The 21,644-nt window shown below is 46.7% G+C and overlaps 1 protein-coding gene across 1 annotated transcript in view; it reads right to left on the bottom strand.

Annotated features, from left to right (window-relative positions):
* Window positions 1-19,533, bottom strand: part of LOC144728404 (mannan-binding lectin serine protease 1-like) — a 51,312-nt gene extending 31,779 nt beyond the window's left edge. The window contains exons 1-9 of the mRNA XM_078607817.1: window positions 19,391-19,533; window positions 14,449-14,692; window positions 10,854-11,031; window positions 9,779-9,913; window positions 8,707-8,906; window positions 7,914-8,061; window positions 6,239-6,357; window positions 2,985-3,069; window positions 1,152-1,280 (exon numbers count right to left, since the gene is read on the bottom strand). Of these exons, the coding sequence (XP_078463943.1) occupies window positions 1,152-1,280; window positions 2,985-3,069; window positions 6,239-6,357; window positions 7,914-8,061; window positions 8,707-8,906; window positions 9,779-9,913; window positions 10,854-11,031; window positions 14,449-14,692; window positions 19,391-19,416 (1,264 nt within the window). The 5' untranslated portion in view covers window positions 19,417-19,533. The remainder of the gene's footprint in view (window positions 1-1,151; window positions 1,281-2,984; window positions 3,070-6,238; window positions 6,358-7,913; window positions 8,062-8,706; window positions 8,907-9,778; window positions 9,914-10,853; window positions 11,032-14,448; window positions 14,693-19,390) is intronic.
* Window positions 19,534-21,644: the final 2,111 nt, after the last annotated feature.

Below are 21,644 nucleotides of genomic sequence, written 5' to 3'. Positions count from 1 at the left end.
AATAATGCATTATGGCTTGCTTATATCCTCAACTTCCCTTGCAAGACGCCTCTTACAAAGGATGGCCCGCTGCTTTGAAAAATGTCTGGATCTTTGTGAACAGAACCTTTTTCCATGCAAATTTCAATCTATGGACTTTCGCCTGCTTAGCTGGTGCAAGCCATCACCCCCCCCCCCCCACACACTTTCTGGCTGGTGCCAGCTTTTGTCCAGCATTTTGAAAAGGTAAAGGTGCAGCCCTGAATTTCCTTGCCTGTGACCGCTACCTGGCGGACGGGCCTCCACGAGAGGTCGACGTTTCCCGTTACAGCTTTGGTCATGCCCTCTCCAGCTTAATGTCCCGGCGTGGCAGTACGAACGGTGGCGAGATGTTAAATACCTCGCCTGGTATACAGGAGGTCGTGAGTTCGATCCTGACCCTGACGTCCGTGAATTTGGAGTTTGACATGTTCACCCCGTGGTCGCGTGGATTTTTCTCCGGGTTCTCCGATTTTCCCCTCCACATTTAGAAATGTGCATTTAGAGTATTTGACTGCTATAAATTTCCACACTATAAGCCACTTCGTTGAGCTATCATTTGTCGCCAGGTCCCCTTCTGAAAAAAGAGCTACATAGGTCAGTGGGCCTTACCCTGGTAAAATAAAAAATAGTTTAGGGAAATAAAAAGGCAGGTTTATTAACCGCCCCCCCCCCCCCAACCGCCTCTGTCCACTGCAGGATAAACTGGTACCCCATAGTTGGTCGACCCACAGGTCACGTGCAGTGGAGTAAAGTTAGAGTGCTCCCACATTTTTCAAGACGTGTGTCCAGCGTGGTAGAGTTCACCCAAATACCCTCGAGAGTGACGCGCTAGACAATGCAAGGGCTGCACCGTTACCCATCATTATTTTATCATTATTATCATTTTCATGAATTTTTTGTATATAATTTTACAATTATTTATTGTTACTTTTCATAACACTTTTTAAAATTATTTTTCAATATTTTCTATACATATTTTATAAACATATAAAAAAAATCATTGTCATTCAACTTGCCCAAAATAGTTTCCGAGGATGCGCAAAAACTGAGAAAGCCCCGGGGAGGAGGAGCGCGAGGGCAAGGGGGCGAGGGGGTCGTGTGCGGCGGCGGCGGGCCGCGTGCAGGCTCACTGGCGCGTTTGGAGCGGAGGTTGTAGTAGGGCTCGTCGCAGGCGTAGTCCACGCTGGCTTGGAACGTCGTGGAGTCGGCTTGCGTGCATCTGCCGTTGTCGAGCGCCAACGGTGGACCGCAGTCGACGACTTAAAAACAACACCATCAAAAAAAGCAGCATCATCATCACGGAGGCACGGCGGTTTACGCCCCGGGAACAAGAGCCGGCATTCGATTCTTGACTCGGCCGTTTTTCTGCCGCGCGGTGTTTGTGCGTTTCTCTCCCCCAGTTTCCTTGCATGGCTAAAACGTATTACAAAGTATCTGGCGTTGGCCAAATATCTACTCGCGAAAAAGAACATTGAGGGTTTCCCTGGGTTAACAAGCTTCAAGTAATAATAATATGACCATTCCAACTCTGAATGTTTCACTGCCAAGTAAGTCAGTATCGCCACGCTCAAATGTTATAACCAGGCATTTAACTCCGCACTCATCCATACAGTATGTCCTGAGGCAGCGGTGGAAATGCTGCACTTCTATGTCTGGGATCAGTCCATCTAGGCCAGGGGTCGGCAACCAGCGGCTCTTTCAGGACTGCTTCGTGTCGTTATTTATGAAGGACCGCGGACTGGTTTCCACCACGTGCGTTGCGGTTCTTGAAATATTTGGGTTTTTTTTTTACCAAATTCGAACAAAAATGTCCCTTCATGTCATTTTGGTAGGGATGACGATGGTGCTGCTGAAGCTGTTTTTGTAAAAAAAATTCTACTCAGAATTATTTAATTGGGACCCTCCTACCCTGCCATAATTACTGCACTAACCACATAACACATTGTATGATTACCATCGCCACTGCTGTCATCACATCTGTTATTCTCATTGCAATTCAACATTTATTTCATGTGGTGGTTGTTGTTGTTGATTTAATTTAAGTCCAATTTGCACCTCTGCAGTGGTTGTGACAAAGCCTTCACGGGCCCGCGATTTGATTTAAATTCTGTTAAAATGTGTTGAAAATTGTTTTCAAATTGCGTTCTTTCGTGTTCCTTCAGCCTAAGACCGAACCGCACAAAATGCACCCAGCAATGGTATTTGGCCAAAAATGCCAAGGACAGGACTCGCTTGAAAACGTCTTGAGACCTCATCCAAAGCTTTCCCGGGTAAATAACTGAATTTTTTCAAATTATTACAGCAGAACCCCTCTTAACGACCGCCCTTGTTAACGACTAACCGCTTAATGACGGACCTCCATAGAGCCCAATGTGTAGTGTATAGTAGTGTAGTGCCTCCATAGAGCCCAATGTGTTAGATTACTGACCATTCCCCTGTTAACGACGGGCTGTTGGAGGTACAATAAATATGAATGCATTGATTAACCATTATTTTTTGATATAACGTGTTTAAAATGTTGTTAGTATCTTGATGTATTATTATCCATTGTTGAAATATGATAAAGTAAGGTTTTTGGGCGAAAAATGCGGAACTTTCGATGCTATCGGAACGTCATTAAGAGGGGGTTCTAATGTATAGGGTGCTTCAATTTTTTTGTTAAATACTTATATGGGAATATCGTTTTTAACATGATAACAAGCGAATGTTAATAGCTTCAAAAAGTCAACGAGTCTCCACTTGTTCGCCATCATCGTCAACGCGTGCCTGGAATCTTCTCCAGGTGGTCTCCAGAGGTCTCCAAAGCCCGATAGGTGCATTTCTCGTGGCATAGTTGCAAATTCTCGAAAGCGTTAACATTTTTTGAAACACCCTGTAAGTTTACTCTTTCTTTTTTCCTGCACATTTTGCTTGGCATTGACAGTGGGGTCCCCCTTAGCTTGACGAGTGCACCGCCGACTCACTGCGGCAGCTGGGCGTCATCCTGCTCCACGTGCCGTCGCTTTGACAGGCCATCTGCAGCGAGGGCACCACCTCATCGTCTTCCTCCTGCCCACGCCATCGTCATTGAACGTCATCATCATCAGCATCATCAGCATCATCATCATCATCGTCGTCCGTTCTTCCCGCCCGCACCTCCAGTTAGCACGGTTGGAGTTCCACACATGTACATGACCTGCAATTTCTACCTCACTGATTCAACGAATTCAATGTAAAACGGTTAAGTTATTCTTCTTGGCTATTTAGGTAAAGTCACGTAGAAGGAAAATAATAAAATAATAAAAATAAAACATCTCAAATGCAAAGAGGTTACAAACTCGCAATATTCGCGGAGAATTGCGCATGTAAGAATTTATGATTTTCGATCCATGCAAAAAAAAAACCCCTATGCAAATGATGCATGCTAATTTAACGTTTAGGCTAATGGGCCAAATCAGAATGTACAAACCAGACAGGAAAATATGACGTTGCAGACGAGATAGTAAAAACGTCTCAACAAGTAATTTATTTCGATTTAAAGCTTTCGTGACTGCAGGGATTCATCTTCTTGGTTCTTTCGGTAAAGTCACGTAAAAGGGAAATAATAAAATAATAAAAATAAAACATAATAAAATAATTATCACGACGTTTCGGCCACAACGCAAGCAGCCGTCCTCAAGTGAAGAACAGGTCTGTCGGAAAGACAGCGTCCGAATGACAGCCCTGTTCTTCGCCTCCGTATTATTCTTCTGTCGCCTATACCGTGGTTACTGCTCCCACGATCTTCACTTGCCGATTCCTCCGCCCATGCTGAGGACTCAGCCCACCCGACACTGACTGTTTCAGCTAACCCATACCTTGTTGTGCAACCGCCACACACACAGCAGGTCAAGAAACGTTTCTCTTCCTGATACTTTCCTCGCAACAAATGCCCGACGTTGAAATCCCCTCGCATCGTCTCATTTCCCCAAGTTCTGATAGTGACCTTGCTAATCTCAAGAAACCCTTTGCTCGTACACCTTGAACTCGCACTATTTGTTGCCTGTCGCTTGCCATTTTTGGGGCTTTGGGCCTGCCCTCAGAAACCGTAATAAGATAAAATAAAAAATATAAATTCAGTCTTGAATTGGCCTGGAGTACGCTCATGAAAGAACTAGGCCCATGGATGGTTCCTCACAAAGCATGACCACTGCCATGATTAAGTTAATTGTCTCCATCATTTCGACTAAAATACCGTAACTACAACTATTTATCACCGCTACCAATATCCACAAATAGAACCGATGAGGGATGGAGTTGGCAAATTTAATCCAGTTACATAATGTATGTATGTTGAACTTCTTTCGCGCCATACGTAGACAACCGTGCTTATCGGAGGTTACAGGGCAAGGACTACACAAAAAGCAGTTCTAAATAAATGAGTTTCCAACCGAGATTTAAAGTGCAAAGCTCCAGTGGCTTACTAACATCGGAAGGACGATGCGTTACACGGAGGAGCAGATGTTGCTCCCCGCAGCAACGAGGATGGTCAGACGGATCTCGCGGGTTGCTGAGACCAGGTCAGAAATGAAGAGGCGAGGAAAACGCCAAAAGTTCATACCGAACTCAAACAAGCAGAACGACGAGTCGACTCAGGCGGCTCGGATGGGAAACGTCTTTCGAAGGTAATGGAGGGGTGAAGAGGTGGGTTTGAATTCGTGCGCCATATATGGTGAGCCATGCATGAAAGACTGCAGAGTTGATGTGGAGCTGATGGCCCTGGACAAAATAAGAGAACCAGGAAGGCTGAACCCCCCCCCCCCCACGTCACGAGTGGGGCAATGAGGCCGTTATCAAAAGAAAGGAGCCCTGATGTTTCTGGTGCATTCATCTCATTCCTCGATCACTGATGCGCACGCAGGAGCATGTTGACATGTCTGGACACGCTTGCAGAATTCTAGATTTGAAGCTTTCGTGACTGCAAGGATTCATACTCTTAGTTCTTTCGGTAATGTCACGTAGGTAAAAAATGAAATAAAAATTAATAAAAATAAAACAATAAAAAAATTATAAATAATAAATAATAAATCATATACTTGCAGAATGTTCGCTAGGGGCCAGTGGTGTCCGAGATAGCCCCTTTGTCAATAACAAATAAACACAAGTCTCATCTGGTCAACACTGCGTCATAACATCAAATTATATAACGGGATGTTCATGACGAAGGACCCTTCCCTCAGAGTTGAAAGTGGGTCAGTTCTACTCGGAGATTGCACTTTATACTCCGGTGCATTAATAACTTGAAATAATGTGGACACACGCGCATCTGGGAAGTGACGTTTTTGTTATACGTTTTTTGAGCAAATTGCAAATGTTGAGCGTGATCGGCAACTACGAGTCAGACAATTTTTCTGCCCTTTGCTCTGAGGGAGAGACAGTGTCAGAAACAATTGCTGTGTGGGTTGTCGCGGACGCCGCTGAAGCCGCTCTCCGACGTGTTTGTGGGTTGTGCCGCGTGTCATTCCGAACGACGAGCGTTTCTACAGGGGCCTCTGGCACGTGGAGCGAAACGCCGGACATCGGAGAGTCAGAAACGTTAGCCTATTGCGGAGCTGCATGTAAATTACTTGGTCAAATGGCAGTATTCATGACCAATGTAGCGTGGTTTGTATTCTTTTTGTTTTCACCCCGCTGCTAACACAGTCCCTTTAAATGTGTTTTTTGTCTCTGAGCTCATGAACGATGGCTTTGGACAGCTGGGAGCAGCAGCAACTCTCCCCGGAGTATCAGCTGGTGGGAGGAGGAGTGATGCCCACCACAACAACAACAACAACCCACAGCAGCACTGAGCAGCTAATCATAATAATTTGAATTCATACAGTCTACATTCTAAAGGCATCTCAAGACGCGGCGCAGGGCAAGTGTATAAAACACACCTCCATTGAAGGGGCACAAAACAGGGGAGAGAGAATGTCAACCATGAAAGGTGCACAAGCGTGACCTCCCCACGGTTCGGAGGTTGATTCTAAAACACAGCAACGTGGCCCAAGAGGGAGAGTTAGGTGGTGCATATGCCCCCTCACAGTCTAAGCAAGCAGTTCCCGGTTGACAGATTCGCTGTCCTTGTGTGGCACGAGGCTGTACCCAGAACCAGCCTGCAAATGGGCAATAGCTCGACTCCACAGGGAGGAGGGGCAGAGCAATGTTGCAATGTGTGTGTTTGTTTTGTTGTTGTTGTTCAAATTGAGCCACGACTCACCTGAATTAACCTGTAGCCAGTGTTACAGAAGAACACCACCTGGTCCTTAAAGGAGTAAGAGTCCTGGACTGGCTCGATGAATCCGTGTGCTGGTTCCACCACCATGGGGCATGGGGTACCTGCGCAGCAGAGCAGAGGGTGTGGTGCTAAGATAGGTACGCAAGAGAAATCCATAGGATCTCGTTTTTTTATTTTTTTCTCCGTTATTATCCCAATTGCTCTTTCGGCATCGCACGACAAAGTATCTTGTCGGATCGCTCACAGGGTGGCGGTGCGGGCCTCCGTGTTCAGAGAATGGCCCACGTAAGCGGACATCGCAGATCAACAACACCTTGGGGTCAAATTCGGATCGGTGCAAACTGATTTAGCGTTTGACTTTCAGCAGATTAATGGGTCCAAATCGGTGGGAAACAGAAGTTTGTTTGGAATTTACTTTTGCACCAATACATGGTTTTGGGCTGGTCTTAATAATATGTGTGAAAATCGCGGGTGCCTTCCAATTTTGCCGAGTGTTCTATAAAATAAAGGACACTGATGGAGTTTAAAGACACTTCTCTTCCGAAACTTCTGAATATTAATGTGTCCGCAATTTAAATTGTGTGAAGTGGCTTTACCGCTTTAGATGTCATTATTATATGATTTTGTTAAAGCTGATTTTCTTGAAGCCGCTTTAGAGGTGGCTTTAATAATAATAAAAAACCCTCACATAAATCAAAAGCCCTCTGATGTCATTGAATTAGAGATAAATCCTGACATCAAAAGAACATTCACAGAGCTGAAGCGTAAAGTAAGATATTACGAATACGTGAAGGATAATTTAAAATAGTAATAATGATCATCTGTTTGAAAAAATATCCGAGCAAACTAATTCATGTTTAATTTCAGCGTTTTGTCAGGATATACAATTTTCGGCAGGGAACAGCCGTTAGCAGGTGAGCGTAGTAGCGACGGGCGCGTGTAAGGTAGCTTCTAATTAATCAGTGCCTGCAACATTAAAAATGCAAAGCAGCTGTGGTCACAGTTGCATCGGTGACAGGGGAGTTATTTTCATAGGCGTTCATGGATTAGGTGGACAATTAAGGGACTGCAAGGGGGCCCCTCTTAAACCATTAAGCAGTTACGACTCCTATTTATCGTTTTATTATTTCATGCCGTTATCAAAAAATGTGGAAGCTCCATTAAACATAGTATTCATCAGTGCTCAGGCGAAGATGGATTGCAGTGCACCTGGAAATATATACAGTATTTAACGTTTTTTTTTCTTTCCTTCATTCACGAAACATCAAACTAATGTCGGACGATCCAGGACTCACATGTTTACAACAGCTCTCTTATGGATTTAATTATTCTTTCAATTGCAATCCCAGCGAACACCCTGGATGTATGGGAGGCACCGTTCACAATATATCAAGTATGGCCTGGGCCTGCCCTAGGTCGACCCGACCATAAATTAGTACCCGACACAGCACGCGTGAATGACAATAATGGGGGGGACATGCAAGATGCTTGCCCTGTCACCGTGCCTATTACGTTAGCCTTGATGATAGTAATAACTCACGGCACTTTTTTTAATATATTGCTGAATGAAGGTCTTCTCATGCCACGTCGGTCACGGGGGTCGTTTGGCTTTTCCTATGCAATGGAGTACGCGTGTTCCGCCGCGCGGCGTTCTGACCCTTGGAGGTGTAGTGAATCTTCCAGCCCGTGTTGTCCCCAGACTTGTCGCTGGTGAAGACGATCTCGGCCACGGGGCTTTTGGTCTCGATGGGGTCGGGCAGAGTCTTCCCACAAAAAGGCCCCCACTGCTGACCGCCCGACCGAATCTGATGCAGGCGCGTGGGTGCACGCGCGAAATAGACACGCACAGACACACACACATACGCAAATTCAGAGGCGTGGGTACAGACCAGGGCTGGCGCTAGGGGTTGCGCTGGGGTGGGCCCTGCACCACCACACGGCCCTTTGGCACCACCCCAAGTTCACTCTCCTTCCTTAGAGGTGCAGCACCGTGATCGTGGCCCATCATACAACAGCTGTCCTGGCCCTCACATCCAAGAGGAGCTGGAGCCAGGCATGGTGGTCGTGGGTTCGATCCCAACCCTGACACTTTTACATTTGGAGTTTGCGTGTCTCTCGCCCCATGGTCGCGTGGATTTTTTCTCTGGTCATCTGTTTTTTTCCCTCCGCAATTATAAGCATGCGTTTAGGGTATTTGGCTGCAATACCTTTCCACTCGATAAGACACTTTATTGAGCTATCATTTTGGATGGCCAGGTCGCTTCTGAAAAAGAGCTACGTAGCTGAGTGGGCCTTACCTGGTAAAATGAAAATAGTTTAGTGTAGGTGAGAACTCAAGAGACAATGACCTCTACCATGGGCCACCAAAAGTGGCAACAGCAAAACAAATACACTCAAGTGCGGCTTTGATGCAAATAGAATCGACACGCGTGTCACAACGTTGTACGTACCGTCACGCTGTCGTAGGGGCAGTTGTCTATGTGGGGGTGCAACTCCAGGTCGAAGGTCTCCTGGAAGGCAAGGTTCAGCACAAAGCCCTCCTCCAGGCGCACCGTGTAGCTGCACTGGGAGGCCCACGGGTAAGGCTTGGGGTACTCTGGGCTCGACAATTCGCCCTGCCGCTCCGTGAACACGAGGCCACTGCACTCCACTGGCGGCGGGTGGGAGGGCGGGCACCACGGGGGGAGGTGTGGTTGGCACAGTTATACAATTGGTCAACCACGCAGGGCCTCGCCACGTTTGGGACACGACAGCGTGGCGCAGTGGCCTCACGGATAGAAGTGCCCAAGTTCGAATCCCAACACGGGGCACCTTTCTGTTGCAAGTTTTGTATATTCTCATCCGGTTTTTGCATGGGTTTCCTCCGGATTCTGGAGTTTACTCCCTTAGCTTCACACGTCACTAGTGTTAGCCAAACATCGCATTGCCAAAGATAATTAGCTGGATATCACTCAAAGGCATTACACACAGCAACATCGCCCGCTACTGCAAGACTTGACAGGACCCTGGAGAAACATGTTCTCGAGACGATGTGAGGCTTCCCCGGGTAAACAAGCATAACAGCAAAAATATAAAATATTAATAATAACAACAAGGGCTCATCCGAAGCGAAGACTTGACATGTCGAATGCAATGACGCATCATCCAGGATGACGATGCCACAGAAGGTGTGAGAATCAGAATATTTATTTACACTGGAGGAATCCGATGCAATATGAAGCTTTTTTCACAGATGTCCAGCAGATCACGCATCAGATCACTCATCAGGTGTAGAGGATTCCTTATCGCATGCGACTTACCAGACGTGACCCAAAGCACCTCGCGGAGTGTGTGTATGTATGTGCGTAAATGTTGAACGTCTCTCGCACCGTACATAGCCAACCGTGCAAATGGAGAGGCGCGTTGAACCTCGACCAAAAATACTGTGGACGTTCTCGCGATTTGTCGGGCTCTCCTTACATTTCGCAAGGGGACACCCCCCCCCCCCCACACGCACACACACCATGTACACGATTGGCACACCTGTGCAGGTGCGTCCGTCTGGATCCAGGGAGAAGCTGTGGCGGCAGGAGCACAGGAACCCTCCCGGGTAGTTGTGGCAGAAGTGGTTGCAGGCGAGCTCCTCGTGCTCGGCATACTCCACGCACTCGTCGATGTCTACGGGCGCCAGGGCCGCAAAGCGCGTTCCACGGGGAAGGTCACATGGAAGCAGCCAAGCGGCCGGTTGCATCGAACGCCCGAAAGTGAGAATCCACCCCTCAATTGACACCGATTTAAAATAGCACCTCAAGTTGTTTCATATAACTCGAAAACCAGGGTAGAAAATACCCCAATCTCTACCTCTCCTCCCCTTACAGGCAAAGACAAAGATCCCCCAGTGTAAAGACTTTAACAGACTATTAGGGCAAGTGCTGTTAGCGAGCACCTATGAAAGCTGACATGGGGGGAGGCGGTGGCCAGCGCCACGCCTGGCCACCTTTGTCTCCTCCGTGGTAATGTTTACACACCACGTCAGCTCCTAATTTTTACTCATATAAGGCCTAGCCAACCTAAGCGAGGTCCGGGACTGGTTGGGCTCATCACCGCTGATGTTAGCCATGGCCAAGAATCAATTTGCTTGTCAGGTTTGCACCCCTAGAGATTTAACCACTACACTACCGCAATAGACAGTCTGACAGTTGCTCGCTCCATAAACACGGTGCCAAGGTCAAATGGATTCGCCGCCTGAAAATGAACAAATCAATTAACATTTTTATTTTCGGTAACTGCTTCCACAGCGTTTAAACCCAGAAAAACAGACAGACGCTCCTCAGTGCTGTCAGTTAAGAAGGGTTGCCACCTCTGACCTACAAAAAAGCAGGGACATATATCATGGGAAGAGGAATATCTAACAATACTGGAAGAGGGGAGAACCTACAGGTTCAATGTATCCTCTCGAGTGGTGAACTATTCCGCAAATCACAGAACGGGAGACTTTTAATATTCTGGGATGACTCGCAGATTTCCCAGGACAACAGCTACCTCGACACAAGACGATGGATCCTGGAGAAAAGAAAAAAAACAGGCAACACTACAGGACTCATGGTTCAGGGCCTACCCACGGCGGTGAAGTGGCCCGCGAACCCCGTGTAGTGCTCCTCATTGGAGTAGTCGGAGCGGAAGGTGACCGTCATGGTGTTGCCGGGCGCCAGGATGGGCTCCTTCCCGGGGACCTTCTCTGTATCCGTGCTGTACTGCCCGCAAAACAAGCCCAGCTGCTGCTCGCCTGCCATCACCTGTCCGGGGTCGGGTGACAGGTGATGTGGGGTTAAAAAAAGCCAAATCGCATGCCCTGAAATGTGCTTTCCCACGCCGTCTTCGCTGCTGGCAGAAGGGATTGTGTCGAGTCGCCCTCCCACGGAGATCGTCGGCCGACCGTTTCGCTCGGGTTGAGGGTGGCGAGATGGCTGAGGTCAGCGTTTCAAATCACGTGTGTAAAAATGGATGGTATGTTTAACACGTAGGCTTTCGTGACCAATATTATTCATAATCAACGTTTTTTGGGTTTAGATCGCGTTATTCTGGTGAATTGCCCGATGATGCTGAATGCAATTGCCAGCAAAACGTCGTACTCAAATTGTAAATGTTGTGGTTTCACGCTTCAACACACCGGTGGGCTAAAGCAGTGAACTATTTGTCTTTTGTCAACGTGGCACTTTTTTACTGATTGGCCGTGTCGGGTGGTGGAGGGTTACGACACATTTTAAAATAACGCGATCTAAACCCAAAAACGTTGATTATGAAATGGATGGTATATTTGATTCAATTATAAGTTGTATGCATTGGGTCCATGTGACCCCTGCAGACCAGAGTGACCACTATATTCACAACCATGTAACATTATAATGATTATATTGAAATCGCCAATAGCATTTCCCCCCGAACTGCTACTGCTTGGGAGGTGGAGTGTCGTGGATACCATACGGTCGCGGGATGGTAACTACCTCGCCTGGTCTCCAGGAGGTCGTGGGTTCGATGCCGAACCTGACGCCTGTATATTTGGAGTTTGCGTGTCTCTCTCTCCCCCGTGGTCGCGTGGATTTTTCTCCGGGTCCTCCGGTTTTTCCTTCCACATTTATAATCAACATCGTGCGCTTCGAGTACTTGGCTGCTATAAATGTGCACACGATGATGAGCCGCTTCGTTGAGATATATACTCTTAGTTCTTTCGGTAAAGTCACGTAGGTAAAAAATGAAATTAAAATTAATAATTAAATAAAAAATGCTCTTTTAATATTAACTTTCATTTCATTTTTTACCTACGTGACTTTACCGAAAGAACTAAGAGTATGAATCCTTGCAGTCACGAAAGCTTCAAATCTAGAATCGTTGAGATATCATTTACAGTCAGGTCACTTCTGAAAAAGAGCTACTGTATACAGCTCAATGGGCCTTACTCGGTAAAAAAATAAAAAAAAGTTTCGTTTATTTTTAGTTTAAAGGAGTGGAAATACTCACATTTTACCCCACCACAGGGGACCTACCGATTGAATCACTGTGGTGTACCCAGATATAACTTCTGAGTAAACAGAGGTGGGTAGGGGTCAGGGGGGAGATTTAAGAAACTTGCTTCATCGTTACAGCTGCAGTGCTGGATTTCGAGTTCAGTATGCTCACCATTACAATGTGGCAGCGTCTCCGTAGACACTGCATTGAGATCACACATTGTCACATTAAAGTGCCCCCCTTGCTCGGTGAACAATTGGCGGCGTTCATCTCCATCGTTGGCTCCGAGTGGGAAAGAGTTTAAATGCCACTGTTCTGTGGCAGGGACCATTCCTCTTGATTAACACAGCCACGGTTGATCTCTAACACCAAACGGTGCAGCCTCGTCACAGTGGCTTTGCTCCATCGGCCGCAGGGCGATGACGACGACGATGATGGGCTGAGTTGGCCCTGACCAGGGACTCAAACTTACGTTGAAGTGGTGATGAGCGCGGGGCTCTATCGCTTGAGCTACGGCAACCTCCACACGCGTAACATGTGCATGCCATTTGGACGTGCCGTACATGTAACCGCCTACAGTAATTGTCAGCGGTCCCATGTTTCGCTTACACGTGTTTCCTGAAACCGCCTTGGCAGTCTTCCTTTAAAATGCTTCTCTGTCACGTTTGCTAAACATTGCTCATACGGCCCATCAGACATGATGAGGTGGAAGGAGGGGGGTAAAATGGGGTACACCGATACCAAGGCTACAAGCTCAGGTGTTGGTGTGGGGGTGGGGGGCCGGAAACACAACTGAAAATGTGTTGTAATATGATAGCTTAGCGAGTAACCATGTCCCGAGAGATAAATGCCAAACAAAGGGTTGCATTGTGGTTAAGCATCCCAGCTATTTGTGCGCACACAGTTCAATCTCGCCTCTTGTCCAATAAGAGAATAACATTTCAAAAGCACGTGGTGAGTAAATATTGCAACCCTGGCTAGCATCTCGGCCTGGGGAAAAAAGCTCCCTTTGACAACGGGGACAGGGGGATGGCTAGGGATGAGGGCCCCCCAGCCAACAATATCATTATTTACTGTGGTTCAGAACCAGCCCCCCGCTCCAAATGAAGAAAAATAATTGTTGCTATAGTTTGTGCCCCTTTGGTAAAGGAGCACGTGTTATTTTTGACCGTTTCTGGCCTTAATTCAGATTTTATTTTTGTACACCCCCACCCACCCACCCGCCCAACCGCTCGTCTGGCCCGCATTCGTCTCCGCACAGCATGGCCACACATCTGTTCGGAATCATGGGGATTTCTAAAGGCTCGGTTTGCATACACACACACACGCACAAAGAAAAGACAAAGATCCCCCGTATAGCCTTTTAACAGACTGTTTAGGCAAGTACCGTTAGCGGGGAGGACTTATGAACGCCGACACGGCACACGAGAATCATATGTAACAACTCAGTGTCACCTTGCGGAATGAGTCATTTTTCCGAAGCAAAAATCAAATAAACGTTTAAATTAGCCGGCGACTAAAGCACAGCTCTAGATATCTGATCGATCATTCTCCAATGTATGTATTGACGAAGGCAAGCCACGTGTGTGGACTCTAAAATAAAACCACTCTCTTCGTAAAAATGAAAGTCCTTGCGGGAGTTTCTTTATAAACAATTTGTACGAGAACCATGCAACGAACGAGGAAGTCCTGCAAAGAATAGCCAAAGACAGTGAATCAAGACTCCTCGGTCAGGTCAAGTGGATGGTGATGGGAGGGAACACTGGCAGCTGGATCGGCACGAGGCGGATGCTGCTGGGACCCGCACCACCGAATATCCCTTTGGCACCACGCAAGTTAACCCTCCTTCGTGGTGAATCACTGTGCCCTCGCCCCCCACACGCACACAACAGGGTCCAGCCCCCCCCCCGCCCCCATCTGTGCAGAGTTGGAGCCGGGCCTGAGTGGAAGGTGTTGGGAAAGAGAAAAGGCCACGATCTGACCGGACGTCAAACCGCACCTGACGGGACGGAAGCCGTCTCCGTTGAGAGACGATGGTGACGGACGGAGAGAGAGAGAGAGACACTGGAAGGAGACATCGGTGAACGATCGTGGCCCAACGGTCTAAGACGCCATGGGCCTACAAACAAGACGCGCGTGTGTGAAACGCGCGCACGCGCGAAAGAGTTCCGCGGGACCGGCTGGAGGCTTCTGGGGCGATTTCTCACCTTCAAGTAGTCGTACTCGCACAGGTACGACGGCTCCACCTCGAAGTGCTGGAACTCCAGGCGCAAGCGGTACCCGGCCGGCACGGACAGCTGCCAGGTGTGGACCACCTGGTTTTTGTACGGCGTCGGGTAGCCGGGCGACGTGAACGATCCGCTCATGCCGCTCAGGCGATGCTGCTTCTCGGCCACCAGCCCGCACAGCGCCGGCGGCAGCAGCAGCAGCAGCGGCAGGAGCCACCGCGCGCTTGAACGAGAAAAGGTGCGTTACCCTCACGCGCGCTTCTGTCATCCATTATTTAATCGCCCCGGTGCCGATAACGCAGTGACCCAGGGGGCAGCCTCCACGGGATGGCCGTGTCTTGCTGCGGCCGCTTTAAGAGTCTCTCCGGCGGGCGCCTGGTCTGATATAAAATAAATTCGTAATGAGGGCACTTTCCCCAGGGAGAAATTGGTGAAGGTGCACATGCCTGTAAAGTTCTTAATCAAGCCGCTTCTGGCAGACGGGGCCTCCACTCGGAGGAGCTTTACAAGTCCGCCCTTCCACTCTGCCCAGACGTCTTGGAAAAGGTAAGCAACCCGACACTTGCCTAGACCACACGGGAAATCTCTCGATCGAATCTATCGACTGCCTGTGTGGTGTACAGTACAGTTATAGCGTTGGGTGGACAGAAGGGTATTTGAGTAAGGCCACAATTGTTTCAACTGCTGCGCCAGGAGATGGAATCGAATGGGAGACTTCTGGACTGCAAGTCGAGCGCGCTGACCGTCATCGCACCACGGCAAGCAACATTAATTTTCCCTGCGGGTAGCTTCGTGCCAGACGTAGCGCTTGGTGGAACGAGTTCTCCCGAGCATATGAATATAGGTAGGCAGGTGCCAGGAAGTCCTCCCACGCGTGAGCATGCCAGCGTTGGCTATTACGTGGCGAAATAAAAAATAATAATTTCCATGGTCCCATCTGTTTGCCTATAAACCGTCGCCTGAAGAAGTCTCCTGACGTCGTGGGCATATGTGTGGCATTACGTGCAGGTGTGCAGGTGGTGTGGTAAAAAAAAAGTAAACAAAAAATCCCAGTAATTGCAATTATATTTCTCGTTAAAAAATAAGCTTTTCCACACCGTGCGTATTTGTATTTATACGCAGATATGTCTGAATCATCATCAAAGACATTAATCTCACCATCTGGAACGCTCTTCCTTCCGATATTAGGAAGGCACTGGAACATAGCACTTTTAAACTCGTTTCTTTGAACTGCCTTTTGTTGTTTAATTTGTTATCCTTCCCCCGCACCTCAGATGAGGACGGTTGCCTACGTACGGTGCGAAAGAAGTTCAACGTACATCACGCCCCTCTTGTAAGGGCAGTGCAGTACAATGTAGATCTGACATACAGAGCTAGGAAAATACATGTGGTTTAAACCAAAGAAAATATCATATATATACATTCTAAACACTATCAGTTGTTATCCATAATTTAAACTTTGTCTCTCTCTCGCTGCTTATCTTTCAATATTTTAAAACAATAATTAATTCAACTGGCCTTGGCTAAAAGTGCCTCCTTTTGAAAATATGGACTCATAATTATTTGTTCTTGCTGTTGACAATGCTTTCGTAGTTGGCGGATCAAGGTCCAGAACCAATGTCAACATTTAAAAACTCTTCGCAGGAAAGGTTTCACTTTTAAAAGACAAAACACGCGTGTCAATACGTGTTTACGCAGCAACAAAGCTTGTTAGCCCTTTTGCGTGTAGCCAGTCACGGTTGGAAAGATGCATGTACCATGCATACCACCGCGTGCTTGGAATTAAGTAGAGAGACAGAAAGAGGAAGACGTGGACTAGATAACAAACGAGTTAAATGCGTAATTCAAACACTTACGCCAAGTAAGCGTGCTTCGGAAGGACGCGTGGATAAGAAAGAATGATGGCGGGTGAGTAATCATTGTTGCTGTTTCGGAACGCAATGCGTCCGATGGCTACGTGGATTGTTGCATGACGGGAAAAGAGCTTGGGGATGCCTTCGTCCAGCAGCAGATTTTTTTTTATGATGATGATGCATCACGGCCTACATCAAAACTTACGATTTTAACTTGAACAAAGCAAGAATAGGCCGCGTCACGTCTGCGTTCAAAATCAGAGCACTCGGACGGCGCGACTGTTTATAACTTTCTCCGGCTCTGTTAAACATGGGTCGTTTAGCGATGCTTATGACTTGGGGGGGTGGAGGGGAAGAAACTATTTGGAATGCAGTGGTACCCCGGAGATCGAACTTAATTCGTTCCAGAAGGCCATTCGAACACCGATTTGTTCGAACACCGAATTAATTTTCCGCATAAGAATTAATGTGAATTACATTAATTGGTTTCACACACAAGATATCTCTCATTATAAAGCATTTTTACACGAAGTTCACAGTAATTACATGCATAAAATCATACAAAAAAAACAAGAAACACAATCAATAAATGAAAAAATTAGTAAATATATGGAATAAATGAAATGAATGAACATTGAACTTCACTTTACCTGTAGTAAGGGGAGTTGATGGCTTGAGTGGAAGGTGGTGGTGATGAGGTGGTGGTGGTGTTATTGTTTGGAAGGGGAGTCCCCTTCCATAATAACGTCAGGTAACTGCCCTTCTGGGGTTCTTTCTCTTTTGTGCCTCTTTTCTGCCACTAACTGTGAGTCACTTGAGCCCTTTCTGACTAAAAACTTATCTATAGAGGTTTGTTTCTGCCTCTCATACGGTAAAACCTTTGTCTGGGCAAGCGTCATGCACGCTGGCCATACGCGTCTCAGCCGTACAGATGCTTTCAAGTCGCGATTGTCCGTTCGACCTCCGAATTTCGCTCGTTTTCGGGGGAAAAAAATGTTCGGAAATATCGTTCCAACACGGAATTGTTCGAGTTCTGGTGCGTTCGATCTCCGAGGTTCTACTGTACAGGCTTGAACGTAAGACTTGATTATATTCCGTGGAGCTGCATGCATTCCCACTGGAGCATTTTGTTTAACAATGATGCTAAGAAAGTTATCAGCACGTCGGCTAACGATGCAAGCAAACCTTGCACGGGCGAACATTGATCGCTCTTGCTCACGTGTTAGAGAGCAACATTAATGGCGGGTTATGACGCTGCTGTCATTGACGTCACAGGTAACCAGGATATGACGACTCGAGCGGGGATTCATTTCTCAGGGGGTGGGGAACTTTCAACAGTCGCTGAAGCCCCCCCCCAGACCGCAAGGCCTTGTGGGAGTGCATCATTTGGGCAGCATTAGCTCAGTACAAGCAAGGTCTGGATCAGTTTCGAAATAAGGCCTTTGTGCTCAATGGGAAGTATCAAATATACTTTTTTTTAATGTGTATGTGGAGGGATTGATATATGATGGAAACGATGTATTCTTAGTCACCTTATTTACTTATATTCTCCACAACGACGCTAATGATCACTTTGAGTTATGAAAAATAAGAATAGGGTTCATCCTTTCTGGCAATAGAATAGAACAGGAGGTGTTAAGGTGTCCAAGCACTAAATAGAAACCTTTTGCAAGGAATGATGTCTGCATTAACCAGACACGGTACTTGTGGTGAACATGCAAACAAACATGCTCTGGTAATTATATATGCATGGCCAATCAGCCTTCAAAGACAATGCATACATTTTCAGAGCATGTTTTGTTTACATTGAACAGGTTCTGTGAATAAAGTCGTTATCATTGCCTTTTTGGTTTTATTTTTCCTATGATTCCAGACTCATGGGACACCCGGTATACGTTTATATACACAGAGGGACAGGTATGTATACGGAGGGATATCGTCTGTACGTTATCCTTGGAGCGACTACGATGAGCAACACAAGGAGGGAAAGTGTCCAGTGAGCAGGGTAGGGGGACGCTTTAGAATCAAAATATTGAATTATACTGGAGGAATCCGATAAGCTATAAAGCTATTTTTCACAGATGTCCAGTAGGCGTGGGTCAGAGAGTTACAACAACAAACGATACAAACACACCATAGGAGTGCAACGTATAGGAAAAGTAAGAAAATCATTTGTTTTAATCTAACCAGGTAAGGCTCACTGAGCTATTATCTTATTTTTCATAAGCGACCTGGTCACAACAATGACAGCTCAACGAAGTGGATGGCGATCACGTGAAAATGTGTAGCAGATAAATTACACTGGTCAACAAAAAAAACCCCATTTTTTCTGGCCTGGACTTTTGCAGTTGTTTTAGACTAATTTCAGGGTGCTGATTCCAAATCTGATCTCAGATTTGCTCTATCACATCATTTTTATGCTATCGGCATACCCCATTTTCATTGATTTTACCCGAAATTAACTCTGTCACTTATGATTGCAATTTGTTGCGAGTCAGTGACTGCTTTAGTGTTAAAATATGGTGCTGTATTTTTAGGATAGTGTGTTTATAATATCATTTTATGTAGATATCCACATTTATTTAATATTTTTCTTCTGCAGTTTTTATTGAAAATACAATATTTGATATCTCAAAAACTGATGCCAGATTTGGAATCAGCACCCCAAAATTACCTTAAAACCGTTGGAATACCTTATGCCAGAAAAAGTGTGTTGACCAGTGTATAATCTAAACGCATGTGTAATTATAAAATACGGAGATCTGAGCACCCGCCTCCCCTTCTAAATCGTTAGTCAATACAAAAACATAATGTTGGAGAGCGCTGGACAAAATTAAAACATTAAAACAACCAGGGACGACGTTTCTGCGGGTTAAGAGCTTGTTAGAGCAAAGGATGCAAGATGAACAAAAAATCAGATCGTTCCACGGTCCGTTCAGAACGTGTGCGTAACGTTCGCCTACCGTTGACGACGTCGTGTACGGCCGCGGAGTTTCCATACACCCCGCCAACTCTTCGAACGCAGTTAACGTTACCGAAAACGAATGTGTACCACGCACGGATATTACCTGAACATGCTCGCCATGGGTGCCATCTCCGTGCCAGGCTCAGGGAGAGAGGGAGAGAGAGAGCTTTGGCTCAAGCGTCTAAATTAATGAAATAAGCGCAACTTGCTATGGGGCGGAATCCACACACACACAAAAAACACTGGGCGCACATCATTGGATGAAAGTTGGCGTTCCGTGACCCAAAGAGAACGTCCGAACAACTGTGGTTTGGGTGGGGTGGGGGTCGCCCCGTCACTTCGCATTGCGCGTCTGTCTTTGTGTGTCTATGCAGCCCGAGTGGGGGAGCGGTGGCGCAGTGGTTAGCGCATTGCGTGTCTATCTTTGTGTGTCTATAAAGCCCGAGTGGGGAGCGGTGGCGCAGTGGTTAGCGCATTGCGCTACGAACCCCGGTTGACCCAAGTTCGATTCCTCCCCTACTCCGCCCGCTCACGGAAAACAATGGAATATCTGCTGGGTGTTCCCCTAGGTCGACTCAGCCGAAATAATGAGTACTTTACATGCGCTCTCTAACAGCACTTGCTCCAACAGTTTGTTAAAGGTTACACGGGTAATATTTGGATTTTGCTTGTGTATGTCATCGTCATTATCAGTCATTATCTCTCCTCTGCTGGATGAAGGCATCGCCACGCCTGTTTTTGCCATGCAACAATCTTATGTAGTTCCTGCACGCGAGCCGATTTCATCGCTCCGTCTCCGCAGTGGACATTCCCTCGTGCGTGTTTCCCTCCTTTGGCCGCTACTCCGTCATTAGTCTCGACCACCCGCCATCCATCCCTTCTCGCGGGGGAAAAATATATTTCAAAACTTCTCTTCTCTTAAAAAACACAACATACGCAGACACAAATACTCAGCTGTTGTGAAAGGTCGGCGTTTCGTTTGTCTGTACATTTGTTCGTCAAAGAAATTATAAGAGCCTCACAGAAGTCCTGAATCAAAAAGTTCTAGAAAGTGGGGGGTAAATAATTTATCTAAAAGATTTCAAAAAATTGCCGAGTCCCCCCCCCGCTCCAAAAATATTTTTACCCCTCCATTTTTACATTTTTATTTTGTAGGCACATATACCTACACATCATACATTCAGTAGAGTCAGTGGCATCCAGTGACTCTACAGTAGTACCTACTGACTCTAAAGTAGCATGGAGTGATTATATGACCACCGATGTTCTTTCACATCAAGCTGTGCCTCGCGTGCCCCAAGTGTCGAAAGTTCACCTCGACGTTAGTGCCACCTTGTGGTGGTCTCCCTGAGAGTTGCTCAGCAGCCCTGCTGCATGTTCACGTTTCGCTGTGCCGTGGACAGCTTCGTTAACCATTCTTCAAAGATAACGCTGGCCTTAAAATGATATTATTTTCATTTTTGCTTTATTATTTGTTCAAATATATGTATAAGTAGGTAGTCAACACAGTATTTGATTAACATTCAGGTACCATGAAATATTCGGAACCTTCGGTTAATATCTATTCTGTAGACATGTACCTCGAATTAACATTTTAACATAATTTGTTATAATCTAACAATCATCTAATACAACTAATGAACTATGACTAATACGTTTTACCACGTGAGCATACTAACTATTATATTCCCATAGCTATCATGATTGTGAGATAAATAAAATAAAATAATGTATGCAAATAGATGAACTTCTAAGTATCACACGGTGAGACGTCGTACCCGCTACTTTACAAGGCTCAAGACCGGAGGAAATTTTCACAATTTCTGGCAACTGCCTGACGATGGTGCTTGTAACTGTCAGGGAAACGCCGTAGAAAACAATTCAATGTTTGCTTCATCAGGCTGTCGCCTGATGAAGCTAATTATAATTACTGGCGAAACGTCGTACTCAGATTGTAAATGTATTGGCTTTGTTCTCCAACACACCGGTGTGCTGTACTAGTGTAGCGTAATAGCGCCGGCTGGTGACCAGCAGCAGCAACTACGGTATACAAACAGTACACACGCCGGTGAGCATACACACACGGCTGTGTGTCGGCAGGGCGGAGGAACTGGGGCAAGGGTCATGGAGGGCCCCATCTGGAAGCCCCTGGAAGCTGCTCGTGGGTTCGAGAAGGGAGGTGTGGCCAGGGCGGAGCCAGGCTGCGCTGGGAGCATAAAAGGGGCCGAGAGCTGGAGCTGGAGGGGGCCGGTTTTGGGATTGGATCGTCTCGTCGCCATCGTCACCGTCGTCTTCGCTCGACATTGCGCTGCTAGACAGCCAGTTAGCTGTCTCAGTCAGCGCCGCCGGTGCTAGAC

Source organism: Lampetra planeri, chromosome 28 (assembly GCF_965212315.1).
Source record: "Lampetra planeri chromosome 28, kcLamPlan1.2.h2, whole genome shotgun sequence".
NCBI classification, from domain to species: domain Eukaryota; kingdom Metazoa; phylum Chordata; class Hyperoartia; order Petromyzontiformes; family Petromyzontidae; genus Lampetra; species Lampetra planeri.
The sequence above is the reverse complement of the archived record's forward strand: the minus strand, read 5'-3'. Positions and strand labels throughout refer to the sequence as shown.